Raw genomic sequence first — 18,643 nt, forward strand, 5'->3', positions numbered from 1 at the left:
ATTCTCAGATAGCACACTACACAAGTTTGACATCTAATACCAGCAAAAACATGTGCAAATTCTAAAAGGTTATTCAGAACATCCTCTTTGCACGCACAAAAGAGAGCGGAACTGTAACCCAACACCCAGCACACAAATGTAGACGAGAAATCTGAATTTTATTTACCTATTTGTTGCCTTGTTGAGTTTAGAACATATACATGATAGTGCACATTGCTTTCATTACGTCGTTTCTGGGGAAAACGGGGTACCCACATAGACGCCCGGGCGGAATCCCAGCCGAGCCGCCCCCTGGAGTTCTACTCAACAGCTGGTGACAAAAAAGTGGAGGACTCCAATCGGGAACACTCGGCCGCAACATCCACGGAAACAACCACCTGGCTGATCAACCCCCCTTTGCCAAGACAAGAACAAACTGGCAGGACCCGACCTGCGCCTCTAGTACCACCCCTACAGTCGCCTAACGACGACACGTAAGCTACTGCACGTTGAACCCATACATGCGACACCTCACCACGTGCTTTGAGGCAACACCCTATGGAGACCCCTTGCTCACATAAAAGGAGGCCCAAGGATGCGTGGAGGAGGAGAGGAAAATTGTAAGGAAGAAAGCACCACCATACTGAGGATAGTTTAGGACGTAGGGCTTAGCACATCGCAACATGAACCTCGGTAAAACACGGGTGTCTCTATGTGTTCGTGATCTCCAATCGGATCATCGCTAGGAATCGTTGTGCTTTTCGCCCCCCGCCAAACCAAGAAGGGGGGCCTCATCCGCGGTCTCAGAATCCTCGACACAACATCTAGCGCGCCAGGTAGGGGGCGCAATTGCAGCGGGTCGCCAACTTGTTTGGGCATCACCGTGTTTCTAGACTACCTCCATCAGAAATGGACACCCACACTACTCTTAACTGGTGGGTTGCGGTGATGCCGAGCGGTTTTTAGATCTTTGAGAAGTTTCAGAAGATAAATTTTACAGCGAAGAGTGTTATCATCTTACACAATCAAACTGGGATGCTCTCTAACTACCAGCTACCAGTTAGTTTAGACACATGCCCACATGCTATTTATTCTTTTACCGGCCGGTGGTAAGTCTCTTATGTGAAACCCTAGCTAGTGAATCCAATTTGAAACTTAATGAAACATCAGCAAAATCAGTATAACTCCTTTGAATCACCAGTCAATCTATATGGAAAATGGATCCCTTGGGAAACCCGGTGAAATCTATTTCAAACTTGATTGAAACATTAGTGAGCCTTGGTTCTACACTTTCGAGTACATAATACGAGAAACAGTAGGATGCATACCTAATGGATGACCTAGAGTTTCATTGTTTATACGAAGTGATCAGCAAAACAAATTACATAGAAGAACGGGCTGGCTCTAGTTTGGTTGCAAAAATAGATGTGGTTCTTCTTATTTCCATATCTTATTTTAGATGCATTTTTTTTGCAAGATGAAATGTTGCGGGGCGCAACCTTAAGATGTGGGGTTTTTTGCAAGAAGAAACAATTTCTATGGCGCCATGTTGGTGGAGGGGTTTTACATCTTTTAATTAGACTTTCCAAGGATTTTATGCTGGAGTTTTATCGCCATCTTGCATTGTCGAATGGAAATGCCCTTGAACTACCAAGTCACTGCTTAAACTAGAATCTTATCCATGTGAATGTTTTTTTCGTGTACTTAGTAGCCGATTTATTTGTGAAACCTTAGTGAATCTAATATGAAACTTGATGAATAATGATTGAAAACAATATAATTTATTTCAAAACCTTACTAAATATCAAGGGGGACATGAAACCCTTTGGAAACCTTGATGTAAAATACTAGAAAGTTGAGTGAAACATCAGTGGACAATGATTATGCACTTCCAAGTAAAAAAAAGTCAAGAAACACTTGGATGCACATTGTCGAATTGAGTTGACCTACGACTACCACGATCTCACTTAGACAAGACACATGCCCAATGCATTTTTTTTGCTTTGTAATAAGTGGTCTATAACTGATGTGAAACCCTAGTAAATCCGATATGAAACATAAGTGAAATGAATATAACTCCTCTCTTTCTTCGAGAAAAGTTCCCCGGGATGTTGGCTTACCCCGGCCTAGTATATGGTGGGTTGCGGTGATGCTGAGTGGTTTTTAGATCTTTAAGCAAAAAAACAATTCACCCATGAAAAAATGACCTGTCGGACATGGACCTCACTGGAGACCTCGTAGCAAAAAAGTTGTGCAATTGTAGCAAAACCAACCTCATAATAGACATCAGTAGAGACCACATGGCAAAAAAAATCTATTGCAACAAAAATGCAAATCAGTTGCAACAATTGTTGTATGATGCAAATCCATAGAACATGTGGTGCAAAATAGCGAACAATTGTAACAAAAATTGTTTTCTATAAGGCAAAAATAAAGAATCCCTTTGTCATCGCACTGCCTCCTCCCGTGATGGGCACCATGGCTTCCTGCCGCTCGATTTCGGAGGCGCAGTGGAGGACAAGGAGACGGTACCCTACTCAAGCTTGCGGGCATGGTCAAGTCAGTGCCCTCGCCGAGCTTGCTTCGTACTAAGTGGCATGATTCTTTTTCGAAACCCTAGTGAATCCAATATGAATCTTAATGAAACATGAGTGAAAGTGTGTAACAAGTTATAGTTCTTTGAAACCTGAATGAATCTTTAGGGAAACATAATCCTTAGGAAAACTAGATGAAACTTTGATTTTGAGAGTGCAATTTATTCGTGAATTTTCTGGGGGTGGGGAGAGGGGGTAATAGTGCTATGTTTTCCGAAGATATCACGTTAGGAAAGTTAAGCCCATATAGGGTGAACCGACTTGTAATATAACTCAACCTCGAGGTGGACTCTGAGAACTAGCCCGCTATATAAGGGCTGTGAGGACCCACCGAGAGGAGATAGATTCAATCATACAAGACACCATGTAATCCTAGTTCTACATAATACAATCTCGACGATTTGCCCTTGATCATAATATTCGTCGGTTGCCTTGTTTGGCTGACCGGTTTGTTGATTCGTAAGTATCCTCCTTCCTAGAAACCAAATCCATCATCATGAGCATTGACAAGGTTAACCCTTTGTCATAAACCGGAACTAATGTTCACATTAGTCTCGGGTTCAAACACGACCGGGACTAATTTTCTACTAGTGAAGTAATAATCTATTGGTAGTTTGTGTCTATTTTAGCACGTCTCTCGTATTTTTGGAAATTTGCTCAGCAAATTTAAGAAATTAGAAATTTGTGACGAGTGCATTTTCAGAATAGAACTGAAGCAAACTAATCGCTGCCAGTGTTCGAGATTTGGAAGAAGAAAATAACGCAACAGGTAGCTCTCCAGATAAGCCCCGTAAAACACCCTACTACATTTTTCCCAATGAAAATTTTAATGGACAATCAAATTTAACATACTTACACGATACTGATGCAAAAAAAAAAAGTGATTACTTGACGTAACTCATTGATGGACAGGCGCCAACATTTCCACCCACTGACCACCGCTGCGCTATCGGAAGAACGGGACGAGCACTGACAAAGCCACAGCACAAGTTGTTCCACACAAAAACGGCTAGGAGAAGACGGCGGCCCGGCAGCAGTCATCTCAGCCAAAGGCAAATGGAATTCCATCTTCGGAACGACGACAAGTTTGAGCGATATTCATGCATGTCAGCATATGCTTCGTGTAGAAATCGAATGTAGAGTGGTCACAAGGAAGATCAGATTAAGCTAAAAGTTTGCAGAAGAAACAAGCAAAAGTACCAAACACTGTAGGAATGTGACGTTTTGCTGGATACAGATGAATCGTAGTTTTCCACCGTCCATGTGATACAGACTGATCAGGGTTTTATATGGCGCAACTGGGTTGACCTGTTACTTTGATTTTTCCTGGGACAGGAACAGACAAGTGTCCCTGAAAATTAGATTGCAACTGGACTGCCGAAGCTGGACAAGGCAGCAGTTAGGTTGCCGGAACTGGAGGAGACGTTTTGGCTCATAGGAGCAAATACTCCCATTATATAAAATAATTAAAAAATAACTTTAAAAATGGTAAAAAATTCTGACATAATTTTTTTGGTGTACATCATGACATTCTATGTTAGTGCGCAAGTTTTCGTGGAGAAACAACATTTTATGTGGCGTGTACAAAAAGACAAAAAAATGTCCTGTACGTAGTCATGTTATAGCATCAAAATTTGTCTTTTTTACAGGAGCCACAAAAAAATTTAGTTTTTTTTGAAAACTTGTGTACGAACATAAAATATGTAGATGTACATGTAAAATTTTATTTTAGAATTTTTTGATACTTCGAAATATTGATTCACATAATGGGAGCAAATGCTCCTATGAGCCAAAGTGAATATCCCGTCGGAACTTGCCTTCAAAAACAAAACAAAAAACTATCAATCACATAAGCATAGTACATCATAGTTATTTACTGATATTTGCTACTTCCTTCGGGGCTATATACTTATCATAGATTTAGGCAAAATGTGGGTAAAATAGTAGGCTAAAATATGTCTCGATTTGTTGAATCTGGGACAAATATTTATACCCAAGGTAGTAGAGAAAAAGAAAGATACCAATATGGGCAACATGTTTCTAGCACAAACAGTGGCAGTATGCGCAAGAGGATGTTGGATGGGCTTGAAAAGTCTGATCTGGACCGGCCAACTCGGAAAAAATCCACTGATCTTTCACCGGCAGTGAGTCAGCTCCTTATCAGGCCTTGTTTGGTACTAGTGTTTCAGTGGAGATTAGTGGAGATAATACTCAAGAGTATTGGATGAATCACTGCTGTCACCCAATTTCCACAAAACCCCATCCTCAATCCACTAGGTATGGGTAGAGTATTGGGGATTGAAAAATTCGGATGAACCTCGCTACCCACGGGGGTAGCTGCACACCCCTCCACGGGCTGACACGTGTCCCATTGGTCAAACCTCATTATCCCCTCCCACCTGGTACTGTACACGTACTTAACATTTAATCCGAGTTGGTCTCCCAGCTATTAAGTGCTAAATCATGGGAATAAAAATTGCTCGCCCAATGCCAGCCTGGAGCCCCATCACCGCCGACGCCGAGTCTTGGTCACCGCCGCCTACTCCCCTGCCGGACAAGCATCCGAGCGCCGCCGAGCTGGCCCGCAGGCCACCGGGTCACCAGATCCGCTCCAGGCAGAGGAGGTTGAGCGGTGCTCCCCCTCTCCTCTCCAAAATCGAATGAGGACGAGCGGGCAGGTCGTCTCTCTTGGCGCTGCTGCTCTACGAGAATCGGCTGACCCTCCGCTCCTCCTATAGCTATCTACGACACGGGGTGGGGAACGAGGGGTACGACGGCGGCCATCCCTGCGAGCTGCTCCAAAATCATCCGGTCTTGGCACTGGTGCTCGACGAGAAGTGGCTCGCGGGCGTGCTGGCGTAAGGGGCTGGCCGGAGGTGCGGCGGTCGAGCTTGGGGATTGACATGTATAAGCTGAGTGTGGTCTTCATCTTGCTAGAACGAAAAATTTATCCGCTGATTGGTCTATATCAACTGATTTGGAGAGCAAATTCGATTTGATCTTCATCTTGCTAGGACGAAATTTTGAGATCTTCACCTTGCTAGATAGGAAATTCGATTTGATTTGGAGAGCGAATTCGATTTGATCTTCACCTTGCTAGAGAGCCAATTCGATTCGATTTGATTGGTCTATATCGGCTGTGCTTGTCCGATGGGGAGGCTCTATCCAATGGCTTGGCTTCCTTCATGGGATCTCGTGAGCCGCTCCGTTAAGAGGAATTTGGGAGATTTGCAGCTCGGGCCGGGGGATTTTTACGCGAGCGAGCAAGCCGTGCTCCGCGCTTCTCGCATGCAGGTTGGTATCTCGTGTGGGAGCCGTCCGTGCGCGCAGTCGCGTTGCTCCGGCCGTGCTCCACCGACCACCGCCTCTCTTTTCCACTTGCCCCGCTCGGCCGCTCCATCACGAGCGCGCACCAGCTCGAAAATGCCGCTTCAGCGTTGCACCAGCCGCGCCATCTCGACGCCAATGGTGGATTGGAGGTGCGGCCCGCGGAGAGCGCTCTACGGCGACAGAATCAGGAGTTTGCCGGTGCGTCAGCGAGCACTCGATGGCGGCGCTGGTGTTCGAGCGCAGTAGGATGCCGTTGTTGAGAGGAAGCGGAGGAGCGTAGAGACGAGGTCTGGTCATTCAGGGGTTAGGTGGGGGATTTTTCCGTATCCTGTTTAATCACCAACAATCAGCTACCAGCTATATGACACGGTCAACACATGCAAAGTAGCAAAATGGAATCTCAACACAGATCGGACAGCAACCAATGCATGCGTAGCTACCCCCGTGGGTAGCAAATACACTCTCTTGAAAAATTACACTATTTTTTTGAAAAAGTGGAGATAAGTGGGATTAAACTCGCTTATATTCTAGCACCAAACATGCATTGAGGATAAGTGGGGATTTAAAATTTGGAGCGGATTATCCCCGCTAATCCCTACTAAAACTCTAGTACCAATTGGTACTAGAGTTTTAGTAGGGATTAGCGGGGATAATCCGCTCCAAACTTTAAATCCCCACTTATCCCCAATGCATGTTTGGTGCTAGAGTATGAGAGAGTTTAATCCCCACTTTTCCCCCAAATTTTGTTGTAATTTTTTCAATCCCCAATACTCTACCTCTACCCAGTGGATTGGAGATGGGGTTTTGTGGGGATTGGGTGACAGCAGTGATCCACCCAATACTCTAGAATATTATCCCCACTAATCCCCACTGAAACACTAGTACCAAACACGGGGCCGGTAGGGACGATACGATATGCTCCGCTGAGCACAGGCTTTTGTTTCGTTCCTAGGCTTGATTCGAAAAAGTATTCCGCGTGAACAACAACAAAAAAAAGATGTGTGATAGGAAAAATATATCAAAACAGGTGGAAAAATTAGACTTGATTCGCTTTCTTTTTTCCATCCTCGTGGTCTAACTGAAACTGAAATTGGATTTAAAAGAAACGGCTATAAGCGGCGGATAGGAATCAATTAGAGAGGCTCTAATAGTGTTTTCGGGAGTAGGCACCATGAACATTTGCGATACTTCGTTTTTGACGCAGAAGCAATAGAACATGGTCGTACTGAATAATTTTATTAGTAGAAGCAAAGAATGTATGTTAACTTTGTCATGCAAATGAACGAGGGAAACAGTTTGTGTTTAAGCAAAACAGACATTTCCCCACGAAAAATTGTGAAGATCATGCACTTGAGTCATGCAAATCAGGTTTATACATGCTCGTGGAATAAAAGGTAAAGCTCCAAAGGTATTTTCACTAATCTCGGTGGCCCTTGGCATCTCGAGGCGACAAAGTATAAAATATGGCACATTTTAGTCAATGTTGAATAAATAAAATGAGATATTAAGGTTGACATGAAATCCCTATATGGGATGAAAATGGACAATTAAAAAAGAAAAAATGGCTCGAAGACGGACCTGTAAACCTTCGTTGCCTATATAGGATGAAAATGGGCAATGGAGAAATTTTAAACAAGGTGTACATGAGGGAAACACTTTGTGAGCGAGGTTCCCGGTGTAAAAAAAATCCTGCAAATGAACGAGGGAAACACTTTGTGATTTAGCAAACAGACATTTTCCCACGACAAATTGTGAAGTTCATGCACTTTCGCCATGCAAATTAACAGTTTATACATGCTCATGGAATAAAAGGTAAAGCTCCAATGGTATTTTCACTTATCCCGGTGGCCCTTGGCATCTCGAGGCGACAAAGTACAAAATGTGGCACATTTCAGTAAATGTCGAAAATAGAAAATGAGATATTCAGGTTGACATGTAAACCCTATATGGGATGAAAATGGACAATTAACAGAGAAAAAATGGCTGGAAGATGGACCTGTAAACCTTTGTTGCCTATATAGGATGAAAATGGGCAATTGACATGTTGTTTTTTGCAATAACTTACTTGCACGAATCTCCAACACGACTCGATGGTCGGGATAAGTCTGGGACGCCCACAACTACACATAATCGCAGTGTTGTCAGGTTGATCAAAATTATGCATTTTTTTCCAGCAATTATGCTCCACCGCGTTAGCATTTGTACTCGGTCAAGGGTTCGGAGGTCAATGCAGTGGTTGCCTCACCCCACGTTTGTGCATGTGTACTCTACGCTTGTATAAGTATCATGGCTAGATGAATAAAACAAGTGTGGTGTTGCATCTGAATCTTTTTTCAACCTTGTACATAAATAGTGCTGAGCGGATTAAGGAACTAAGCACTGATTGATCGCAGCTGCAGCCCAAAGATGAGTTGTAGTAGCTGAAATATAAATGCTCGCCGCAGCCGCTGAGGGACAAGCAGCCAAACCGCTAGCCGGAGCAGAGGCCGATCGATCTTCCTATATAAATCAACAGTAGAAGAGCGCCAAGCGGCATTGAGGCACCAATCGATCTTGTGGCCGGAGCCAGCCAGACCAGCCATGGAGGATTCCGCAGCGTGGCCGGAGCCGGTGGTGCGGGTGCAGTCCTTGTCGGAGAGCGGCGTGGCCACCATCCCGGACCGCTACGTCAAGCCGGAGCACGACCGGCCTTCGCCGTCCGACTGCTCCTCGTCCGCGACCTTGGCGTCGTCCATCAACGGCGTGATACCGGTGGTGGACCTGTCGTCGCCCGACGCGCGGCGTGTGGTGTCGGAGGCGTGCCGCGAGTGGGGCTTCTTCCAGGCGGTGAACCACGGCGTGCCGCTCGACCTCCTCCGGCGCGCGCGCGCCGCGTGGCGCGGCTTCTTCGGCCTCCCGCTGGAGCTGAAGCAGCGGCACGCGAACTCGCCGGCGACGTACGAGGGGTACGGCAGCCGGCTGGGCGTGGAGCGCGGCGCCGTGCTGGACTGGGGCGACTACTACTTCCTCCACCTCCGCCCGCCCAGCGTGCTCTCCGCCGCCGACAAGTGGCCCGTCCTCCCTCCCGATCTCCGGTAACATTTACGCACGAAGCAGAGTGTCATGCCATTCGGTGCAAGTGTAACTAAAACCTCCGGTGTGTTTTGGGCAGGGATGCGACGGAGGAGTACGGGAGAGAGGTGGCGGCGCTGTGTGGGCGGCTGCTGGCGGCGATGTCGTCCGGGCTGGGCGTCGGTGAAGGACGTCTGCAGGAGGAGTTCGGCGGCGAGGAAGGCGCCGGGGTGTGCGTGCGGGTGAACTACTACCCGCGGTGCCCGCAGCCGGAGCTGACGCTGGGTCTGTCGTCGCACTCGGACCCCGGCGGCATGACGGTGCTCCTCGCCGACGAGCGCGTGCGGGGCCTCCAGGTGCGCGGGCACGGCGGCGAGTGGGTGACCGTCGACCCCGTCGCCGACGCGTTCATCGTCAACGTCGGGGATCAGATCCAGGTAACAAAACCAAACCAGCACACATGCGTATCAGTTATCAGTTCAGCACCAGCATGTTGCACACTTGCATGCCCTTTTCATTTGTACTTTTCTTATTTTCCCAACGGAAAATATTTTGTTTGTGAGCGATTTACCGGTCTAGTTTCGTGTGGTTGCCACGAGCCCTTGCTTTCGGACGTCGCCATTAGAGCGTACGTGGTAGCTATGCACTGCACGATATATATTTGCCCCGATCGATCAACTGATATATACGAGAGCTAAATGTACGATGCCGCTTTTGTGTTGTTGAGTCGGCGAAAAGAAATATTGGCGTCCACGTCTGGTAGTACATGGCTACTGTGCACAAGTCTAGCTAGGTCACGAAAACCGCACTAGTAGGTTGAGTACAATGTGTCCATTTCAGCACGTGCTTTTAATTTGTTCCCATCATCATACGTACTCAGCTCCATATATATCCTGTAAGTCGTGCCGAAACGGAATATATCCTGCCGTTCGTGCTGAAACGGAAATATGGACACACCTACTCCTCCCTTCTAAATTAATTTATTACCTCTAATTTAACTGGTGGTTGGTCATAAGAAAGATGCATATATAGCTAGCTTAGGGCATGTATAATGGTGATTTTTTAGTAGTGTCACGTATGATAAATGCTGATGTGGAGGAAAGTGAAAGATGAAAAAAGACTTTGCCTTTTCTTAGCTAAGAGATTATCTTTTAGCACAATCTCTATCATCATAAATTTAGAATCTTTCATTACTAAAGATAAGATTAAAAAACAACCTATTGTACATCATGTTTACGTGGCAGAATTAAGATAAGACAACCTTATCAACCATTGCAGTCAGTTGAATTGGAAATAATTAAATCATCTCCATGATCAGCTAGGGGTACGTACGTGTCATTGGGGACGTAGCTAGCTAATACGTTTCCGGGGCCAACACTACGGGAAAAACATGCTTTGCCGTGCAACTATTTGCACGGCAAAGAGCCCTATTTGCACGGCAAAGGCTTTGCCGTGCGACCCCGCACGGCAAAGATCGCATGGCAATGTTATCGACGGCAAAGGCTTCTTTGCCGTGTGACTCGCCAACGTTGCACGGCAAAGGCTTTGCCGTGTGACGCCGCACGGCAAAGGTCGCTTCTTTGCCATGTGCCTAACATGTTTTATCTAAAAAAAGGCCCCAAGCCGATTTGGTCCGGGAATCGAACCTAGGACACGAGTAGGGAAAGCGTGCAACCTTGCCACGAGCTATGTGTTCGTTTGTTGATAACTATACCATGCCATGCCTTTTGAGATGAGAAAAAATCCAGTTTCTACATCTTTGCCGTGCGCTTACACTAGGCAAAGGCTTCTTTGCCGTGCGTTTTTCAAAAACACTAGGCAAAGGCTGCTTTGCCGTGCAACCTGACTGCGTGCACGGCAAAGGATGAGGCAGCGGCAATGCCCAACGCCTTTGCCGTGCACCAAGTCTTTGCCGTGCGGTGTGTTGGACCATTGCCGTGCACCTTTCTTTGCCGTGCGGCCTCTTCCATCTTTGCCAGTGAGTCGTATCTTTGCCGTGCGCTAGTATCTATCTTTCCGCGACCAGGGTCTTTGCCAGTGCGTTTTTATCATGCGCAGCGAGTAAGATTTCTTTGCCGTGCGGGGACACACGGCAAAGAAATGCTGCACGGCGACGCATATTTTTCCCCTAGTGCAACTTATTGCGTAGGTACGTACGTCGCGTTGCAAAGCTATGAAGCTGCACGTGCTTTTCGTGCGCAAACACATGTAGCTAGAGACGTATGTAGATGTAGAAAGGACACACGCGCGCGACTACGTACGTAGCAGGAGATAGCCGTTCCGATCGATCGATAACAACGTCATATCTAGCTAGGTGTAGATAAACAGGACGCGTCAGATCGTCATCTACGTCGCGTCACCCGCGCTAGCTAGAATCGTAACGTACGCTCAATAAAATTTTCGGTTACTAATGAAAAAGGGAAAGAGCAGACGCGACAACGTATACGTTCTGTGATCGGGGCCGATTGAATGGGTTGATTGCTCCGAGAGGGAAAAGAGTACACGCAGCCACGAGGCGGAGTCAGCATGGCATGCATGCGACGTACGGTACCCGGATGACATGCCTGATTAAGCATACAACAACGTGATGTGAGCAGCGTTACGTACGTACGTACGTACTGCACCGATCCCTGCAGTTTTTCCTGCTTATTATTAGTGTGTGTTGTTTTCGTCTTCATTCATTTAATTAATTGCACAAACTTTACACTGTTTAGTTTCCTATTTTCTGAGAAACGGGAACAGCCGGATCGACCGGCCGACCGACCGACCGACCGGGGTCAGGGTGGACCATATTTTCTAGGCTGGTCCATGTACGTACGTCTCGCATTGATCTGTTCCAGCATGCAACGGAATCGCGTGCTTCTGCGACCTGCCTCCTGCTTCCGCGGTGGTACCCCGCCCTGTACGTGCCCTGTGGACGGTCGGTCTAATTGCGCACGTGCTATATAGCGTGGTCACACCACACCTCGCGCATGATCAAATCAGCGACACTTCGTACAACCATTCTGGTTACCCATCTGAGCCCTACGATTCTAGCTATAGCTATCTAGGCTCTGTTGGATTTAATGCATGATTAGGAACACTCAAAAAAATCATGATTATGGAAACAACAACATTAGAACCTAATCTCATCGTTAGAACACGTCTCTAGGTCGAGTAAGAATGAACACCCACCTGAATTAGTAGATGTCAGCCTATGGTGATGACCGTGAGGCGTGAGCTATCTGATGGCATGGTAATGGTCGGATAAGACAAGCTGCAGGTTGGAGCCCATGGCCAACGGCACAGCCCTCCTGGTGGCCGGCGGTGGGGATGGTCTTCGCTTCTCTTTAGCACCACTTTCTTAAGATCGGTAGCTGGGGTTGTGTTCACTCTAGTCATCATACCCCGAAGAACGTTCTGATGATATTTCTTATAAGGTGTGTCTATATTCAGTTGACTGGGATTTAAAAAATCTCGACTATACTCGAAAGACTAACTCTGTTCGATTCGCAACATTTGAAAAATGCAATTACACTTTTTTAGCAGAAATGTGCAACTCAAAGCACATTTTTATAAGTGACTTAGACTTAAGAAAATATGAATTAACAAAGACGTACCAAAACCGTTTCTTATATACGTGGTGGTGCTAAAGAAACGGGACCAAAACAAAGTCCTGATTTACACTTTCGATCATTGTGCATACGTGAGATAGATGTGGGCACTGACAGCTACATAGGGGCAAAACATGGCCATGGCCCGCCCATATTTTTTGGTCAACAGTCAACAGCCTACAAATTGATAACCTAGCTCACTGTTTTAGCAAACTAGTGCCATTTCCTTTGAGCCGGCCCGCCCATATAATTCCCTGTAGCTTCGATAAAAAAATTAACAGGAAAGGTCCTGAAGGACCGAGAGATGCATTAAGTCAACATGGTTACAGACCAGTTTACAGATAAGGCCTCGAGAGAACAGGAAATAACAGACCAGCCCTTAGGTTTTGCATACAGGACCCTAATGCATAAACTGAAAACGCGATCAGGTCCTTGGTTGGCACCGAAGAACAATGTCCATCATCGACTGCCTTCCACGCCGCCAGGGAACAAGCCACTTGGGGTGCGTACGGCCAGATCTGTCGACGGCGAGCCGTAGGAAAGCCTCCATGTGGAGGAAGATCTCCTGGAGAACGGCCGCCCTTCGGCCAAATGATTCAGGGGAAGGGCGATGATGCCGGCGCAGGTCCCCAGTTGATGAGCTTCCCAGTAAGAACACCACGCCAACGGCGGTGTTGATGAAGCACCTGCAGCTCTAGAGAAGTTGAGACACCACCACCGGTGTAAGGAAGCAGCAACACCATCGCTTTCCTCTCCCTCGCCGCCATGGCCGTCCGAGAGGATCAGCTTTGGTGTGCTACCTCCACACCAGAAGCAGCAGGGATAAGACCTCCAGCAGGCAGACGCGGTGGTGATGACGCGGCTGAGCTCTTCCTCACCTCCACGGCCAGCCAGGATCCCTTCCACGGCGTTGTTCGCCGGCGTGCAAGCGCTTTCCCCCTCGCCTCCAAGGCCGGCCAGGAAAAGACTCCGCCCGCCGCTTCCGCTCTACAGCAGGAGGTACACCGCCTCGCTTTTATTGGAAGGAGCGTCGGTCCTCTGCTTCCCTCTCCCCTCCAACCACCGGAGAGGAAGAGGAAGCAAGAAAGACCCTACAGCAGCCAAGATCCAGGTGGCAAGATCTCATCCTCCGCTCGAACTACCGGGCAAGAAGCCCCCTACCGGCATACCGCGCTAAACCTACCTAAGCTATATACTCCGGCGCCTCCCTTCCGCCCATCTCTACCGGCGTCGCCAGCGAGACCGGCCTTGGGTCGGCCCGGTGCCCTCGAGAGAGCTCTCAGTTACTGTGGATAGGAGAGAGAAGGGGAGGGGGGAATGAGCGGCCTTCATTGTAGCTCTGATAATGGTGGTGGGCCACACATTGTTTTCTCTCGGTTTGTTATAACCGGAGATGAATTCCAACAAGACCATCATACATGGTTTCTCGGAACTCTTTAAACGGAGTAGATGAAATGGGGATTTGGTATAACTCATTCGGAAGATTTCAGAATTTCCAAAGCTTGCAATTTCAAAATTTTGGAATAAAATCACCACCCTTTGTCCTGCCAACTGGCGCGGTAAAATCGTAAAAAGAGAATACACGTGTCTTTTTGTCTCTACAGATCTGACCATTGATCACTGGCCAGTGGCCACTAGCTAGCTTATGGTCCAGCCAGCCTCACTGTCCGATCCTGCGCTATTCTGCTATGCTGGTGCGGATGCCACCGCCCATGTACTGCCCCCTGTACATTTCCGTTACCGAGGAAACTGCACGTTTGTCGCGTGCCCGCTGGTTCGTCCAAAAATCAGCTAGTAGCTCAAACAAGGACGCAGTTTCATGTTCCTTTGTACGCTCGCACGGCACAGTCTATAACTTGTCACGGGACCACCTGTTGAGAAAGGTGATAGTGAAAACCTAAATTCCTTTCTTTTACTGGTCCGTTTCGTCCTGGGTCTTCGAAATTTAGCGGACGTCTCTCATGGGTGAGATGTTTCTTGTTCGATGTATAGGTTCTTTTTAGTGTCTTCTTTGATATGGTAACGCGATAACTACATCCTAAAGTTAGAATAAAGGCATCTCCAGCGGCGCGACGCATTTCGGACGTCCAAACAGACACGTCATGTCCGTTTGCGTCGGGCCAAATGGTCGAAACCGTCCGGGCGTCCGTTTGCGTCGGGGTGGCTCCAGCGGCACGACGCATAATTTTTTTTCATTCATACGCCATAATTTACATGATAAAAAGGACATTAAAAAGCCAGAAAGGCGTGCTAAAATACGCGCCGCTCATCGGTCGTCGTCGGCCGACGAGATCAATCGAGCCGCGGCGTCGGCCATGGAAGCTCGTACGCCGGCGGTGGAGGAGGTACCGCCGCACGGGCGGGAGGCCGTGGCCGGGGATCCCACGCCGGGAGCAGCGAGGCGGAGCGCGGACGTTGGAACGCGTCGGCGTGGCCGGAGGAGTCGCCGGCCTCCCCTGCGCGAGCGCTGACTCGCGGAGCTGGATTGCGAGCCCGTCCCACAAAGCGAGCTCGTTGAGCTCGTCCTGCTTGCTATTGGCCAGTGCCATGGCAATGGCCTCCTCCTCTGAAATGTCCGGCGGCTGGGTCTCCGGATCCCACGCCGGTCCGCCATCGTCGTGGTCGTACCGCGGCATGGTCACGTCGCCGTCCTCGTCCTCGTCACCGTCCTGGTCCGCATCCTCGTGGTCGTTCTCTTCTTCTTCGGCGGCGATCTCGCGCTCGAAGTAGTCTACGTCGGCGAGGTAGGCAGCGCGGCGCCGCGCGTCGAACTCCCACGTCCCGAAGGAAATCCAGTTGTAGGAGTTTAGCGCGTACGCCGGATCCTCCCGCAGATCCAGCGGCAAGATCGCTCGGTGGCGGCGCACCTCGTCCCGCCGCTCTCGGCCCTCGCGCGGCACGGGGGGACCGGCACGCGCCACGAGTTCAGGTACCAGCCCCCTCCCGGAAAGTTCGCGTCCGGCCATGGTACCGGCCGGTTTTCCTCCCATAGCTGCCGCGCGAGGTCAACGCGGACGTACCGGCTGACCCGTGCCTTCTTGTCGGAACACGAGCCGCTAGCCTCCTGGTCGTTCTTCGTCTTCCGGAACAGCCAACATTTCTTCCCCATGGCGTCGGTGTGGTGGATACTGTGGGACTTTGGCAATGGTTTTGGTCGGGGAAATGGGCGCCGACAGCGTCCCTTTAAGAGGCTCTGACGCTATCTCGCCTTCAATGGCCTGCTAGTGCAACGCCTACTAGCTGCGCACGCCCGCGGAAGCCGAGGCACGCCATTAACGCGGCCCCTGCAAAGGCTGCAGCGCGCCGCCCGTAAGTAATACCGCATAAGACGAAACAGCTTGTGCCGCCGCCGGGCGGGCCCGCGCGAGGACCGAGCGGACACTTTGCGCGTCCGCGCAGCGTCCGCCGAGACGCAAACCTGGCGCATATTTGGGCCAGGTTTGCGTCTCCGCGGACGGCCCGGTCACTTTGCGTCGCCCCGCTGGAAGTGGTGCCAGACGCATTTCCGGTCACGGCAGACACAAACGGTCGCTCAGCGTCCGTTTGCGTCGCGCCGCTGGAGATTCCCTAAGCCCCCCTCCTCCCCCCCCCAATCATCGCCCAATGGTGCACGTAATGTCGACGGAGGGTGCGAGAAATCGTGTGTCCATATGATCTTCTGAGATTCGGTCGGTTTTTCGTGTTCGTTGACGTGGTTTTAGGCAAGTCTCTTCCAATCTACAGTTGTAATCATTGCCAATTGTTGTTGCTCTCGTGTGCGGGTCTTTTAAGATCTCAGCACGACGAATTCTCGTCTAAATACTACAACAATCTCTACTATTACAACTCTTGTCTGACTTAGATGATGGAGGTGCGAGTACGGCGGTGCGCCTTTGACTCGTGCTAATTTATGTACTTCGTAGGTGGTTCAAGTATCTATATATGTATGTGATTTATTACTTTCTAGGCTATTTTTACTATTGTTGAGAATTATTATTCGAAAACAGGAGACCACGTGTCCACTGCTTTCGGAGCTAACAAAGCTATTGTGCTGAATACACAGGTGCTGACGAACGCGACGTACCGGAGCGTGGAGCACCGCGTGATGGCCAACGCCGGCGACGAGCGGCTGTCGATCGCGACATTCTACAACCCCAGGAGCGACCTGCCGCTGGCGCCCATGGCGGAGCTCGTCTCCCCGCCGGAGAGGCCTTCGTTGTACAAGCCTATGACCTTCGACGAGTACAGGCTCTATATCCGGAGGAAGGGGCCCCGCGGGAAGAGCCAGGTGGAGTCGCTCAAGGCGGACGGAGACAGATGATGATCCATAATAAGATGATGATCCATAATAAAATGTTTAAGGATCATCTCAAGTTCTCTTGGTCTACCTAGTAGAAATAAAAGTGAATAATTTAGGGCTCGGTTCAGTTGAGGAGATGAGAATGAGATGTTGTACCAACTAGTTCAAGAAGAGAGATCATGCTTAACGCATGGTGTCGTCATGGAAATGCATCACTAATTCATGGCATGATCTTCAGCTCCATGCCCAGTTAACTAGTTATCTGCTATTTGTCGCCAAAAAATGCCTAACAATCTGGTGATTTTGCTGCATGAGAAAGAAAACCATCTAACGAGAGAATGCAAATTGCAAAGGATGCGTTCTTTGGCAAGTTGTTTTCTTAAACTTACAGCTCATTCTTTTATTATACGGTCTCTCCATCTAAAAAAAAATATGGCAAGTTTGTCTAAATTTAGGTAGTAGGCTAAAAAGGATTAACCCCAATCTATTAATTAAGGGAGAAGTTCGACAAAAAAACCAAAGTGGATATTACAAAAACCTACTCTTCTAGCATCATTTCGCTCAAACATTTAGCATCCACGCTAACTCAGAAGCGGGTTTCTTCCTTCATTTTATTTATAAACACAAAAGGCGGTGTGTACTTATTATGAAAAGATTGTCTCTTCCGCTTGTACCGAATCACCCACAAAGCGAGCAAGGTGGGGGAGGCCAAGGCCTTGCGGTGTGGGATAGCACCCACCGTCATCATCCTACACTAACTAAGGACGGAGTGGCCAGCCTAATGCCATTGTTAGAGGTGAATGAAGGAGATCGAGAGCTTGTGAGTATGAACCAATCCGCGTTCATTATGCGCCGGAGTTTCCATGATAACTTTGTGCTCGTTAGGCAAGTGGCGAAGATTAACATGAGAAGGCACACCGGAGTGCTTCTAAAACTTGACATTACGCGTGCTTTTGACTCTATATCCTGAAGTTTCCTCTTTGAGGTGCTGAGGAGAATGGGATTTGGAGAGACGTACTTGAAGTGGGTAGCGTTGCTGCTATATACGGCCAACACGAAGGTGATGGTCAATGGAGTGCCGGGAGACCACATATATCATGGCCGAGGTTTGTGACAAGGAGACCACATATACCCATGCTCTTCGTGGCGGCCATGGAGGCCTTGACAGTGATGGTTATGCAGGCGGTTGAGGAGGGTTTATTTGGGGACTTGGCCTCCATCTCACCCATACAGAGGATCTCGGTTTATGTAGATGATGTGGTTCTGTTCCTCAAACCGGAATGTAGGGATTTGTGGGCAGTGAAACACATCTTGAGCTTGTTTGGAGAAGCTTCAGGACTGCATGTGAACTTTAGAAAGACCACTGCCACGTTGATACGTGCAACACATGATGAGGAGGAGAGGACGGCTAGGATCTTGGCATGTGAGTTGGCGGCTTTTCCGATCCGATACTTGGGGCTTCAGCTGGCACTCCGGCCCCTCACTAAGGCGGAGTTGCAGCCGCTACTTCATCAGGTCACTAAAAGTGTGCCGGCATGGCAGAGGTGGCTTGTGAGTAGAGAGGGGAGGCTCGTTCTGATTAACTCAGTAGTGGCGGCAAGAGCGGTGCATCAAATGGTGGTTGCGGAGGCCCCAGTTTGGATGTTGTAGGAGATAAACAAACGGATGAGGGCTTTCTTCTGGGTCGGGAAAGAGGAAGTCCAGGGTGGACAATGTTTGGTGACATGGAAGAGCATTTGCAAGCCAAAGAAGTTCGGCGGATTGGGAGTCCAGGACCTTAGATTGCAGGGCCTCGCCCTTAGAGTGAGGTGGCTTTG

General features: G+C 48.6%; 1 protein-coding gene across 1 annotated transcript; it reads left to right on the forward strand.

Annotated features, from left to right (window-relative positions):
* Positions 1-8,448: 8,448 nt before the first annotated feature.
* Positions 8,449-17,054, forward strand: LOC124649342 (jasmonate-induced oxygenase 1-like). The gene is made up of 3 exons (XM_047188992.1): positions 8,449-8,977; positions 9,055-9,391; positions 16,590-17,054. The coding sequence occupies exons 1-3, from the start codon at positions 8,484-8,486 to the stop codon at positions 16,845-16,847; spliced, it is 1,089 nt and encodes a 362-aa protein (XP_047044948.1). The 5' UTR covers positions 8,449-8,483; the 3' UTR covers positions 16,848-17,054.
* Positions 17,055-18,643: the final 1,589 nt, after the last annotated feature.

The sequence above is a fragment of the Lolium rigidum genome, chromosome 4 (genome assembly GCF_022539505.1).
Source record: "Lolium rigidum isolate FL_2022 chromosome 4, APGP_CSIRO_Lrig_0.1, whole genome shotgun sequence".
Classification (NCBI taxonomy): domain Eukaryota; kingdom Viridiplantae; phylum Streptophyta; class Magnoliopsida; order Poales; family Poaceae; genus Lolium; species Lolium rigidum.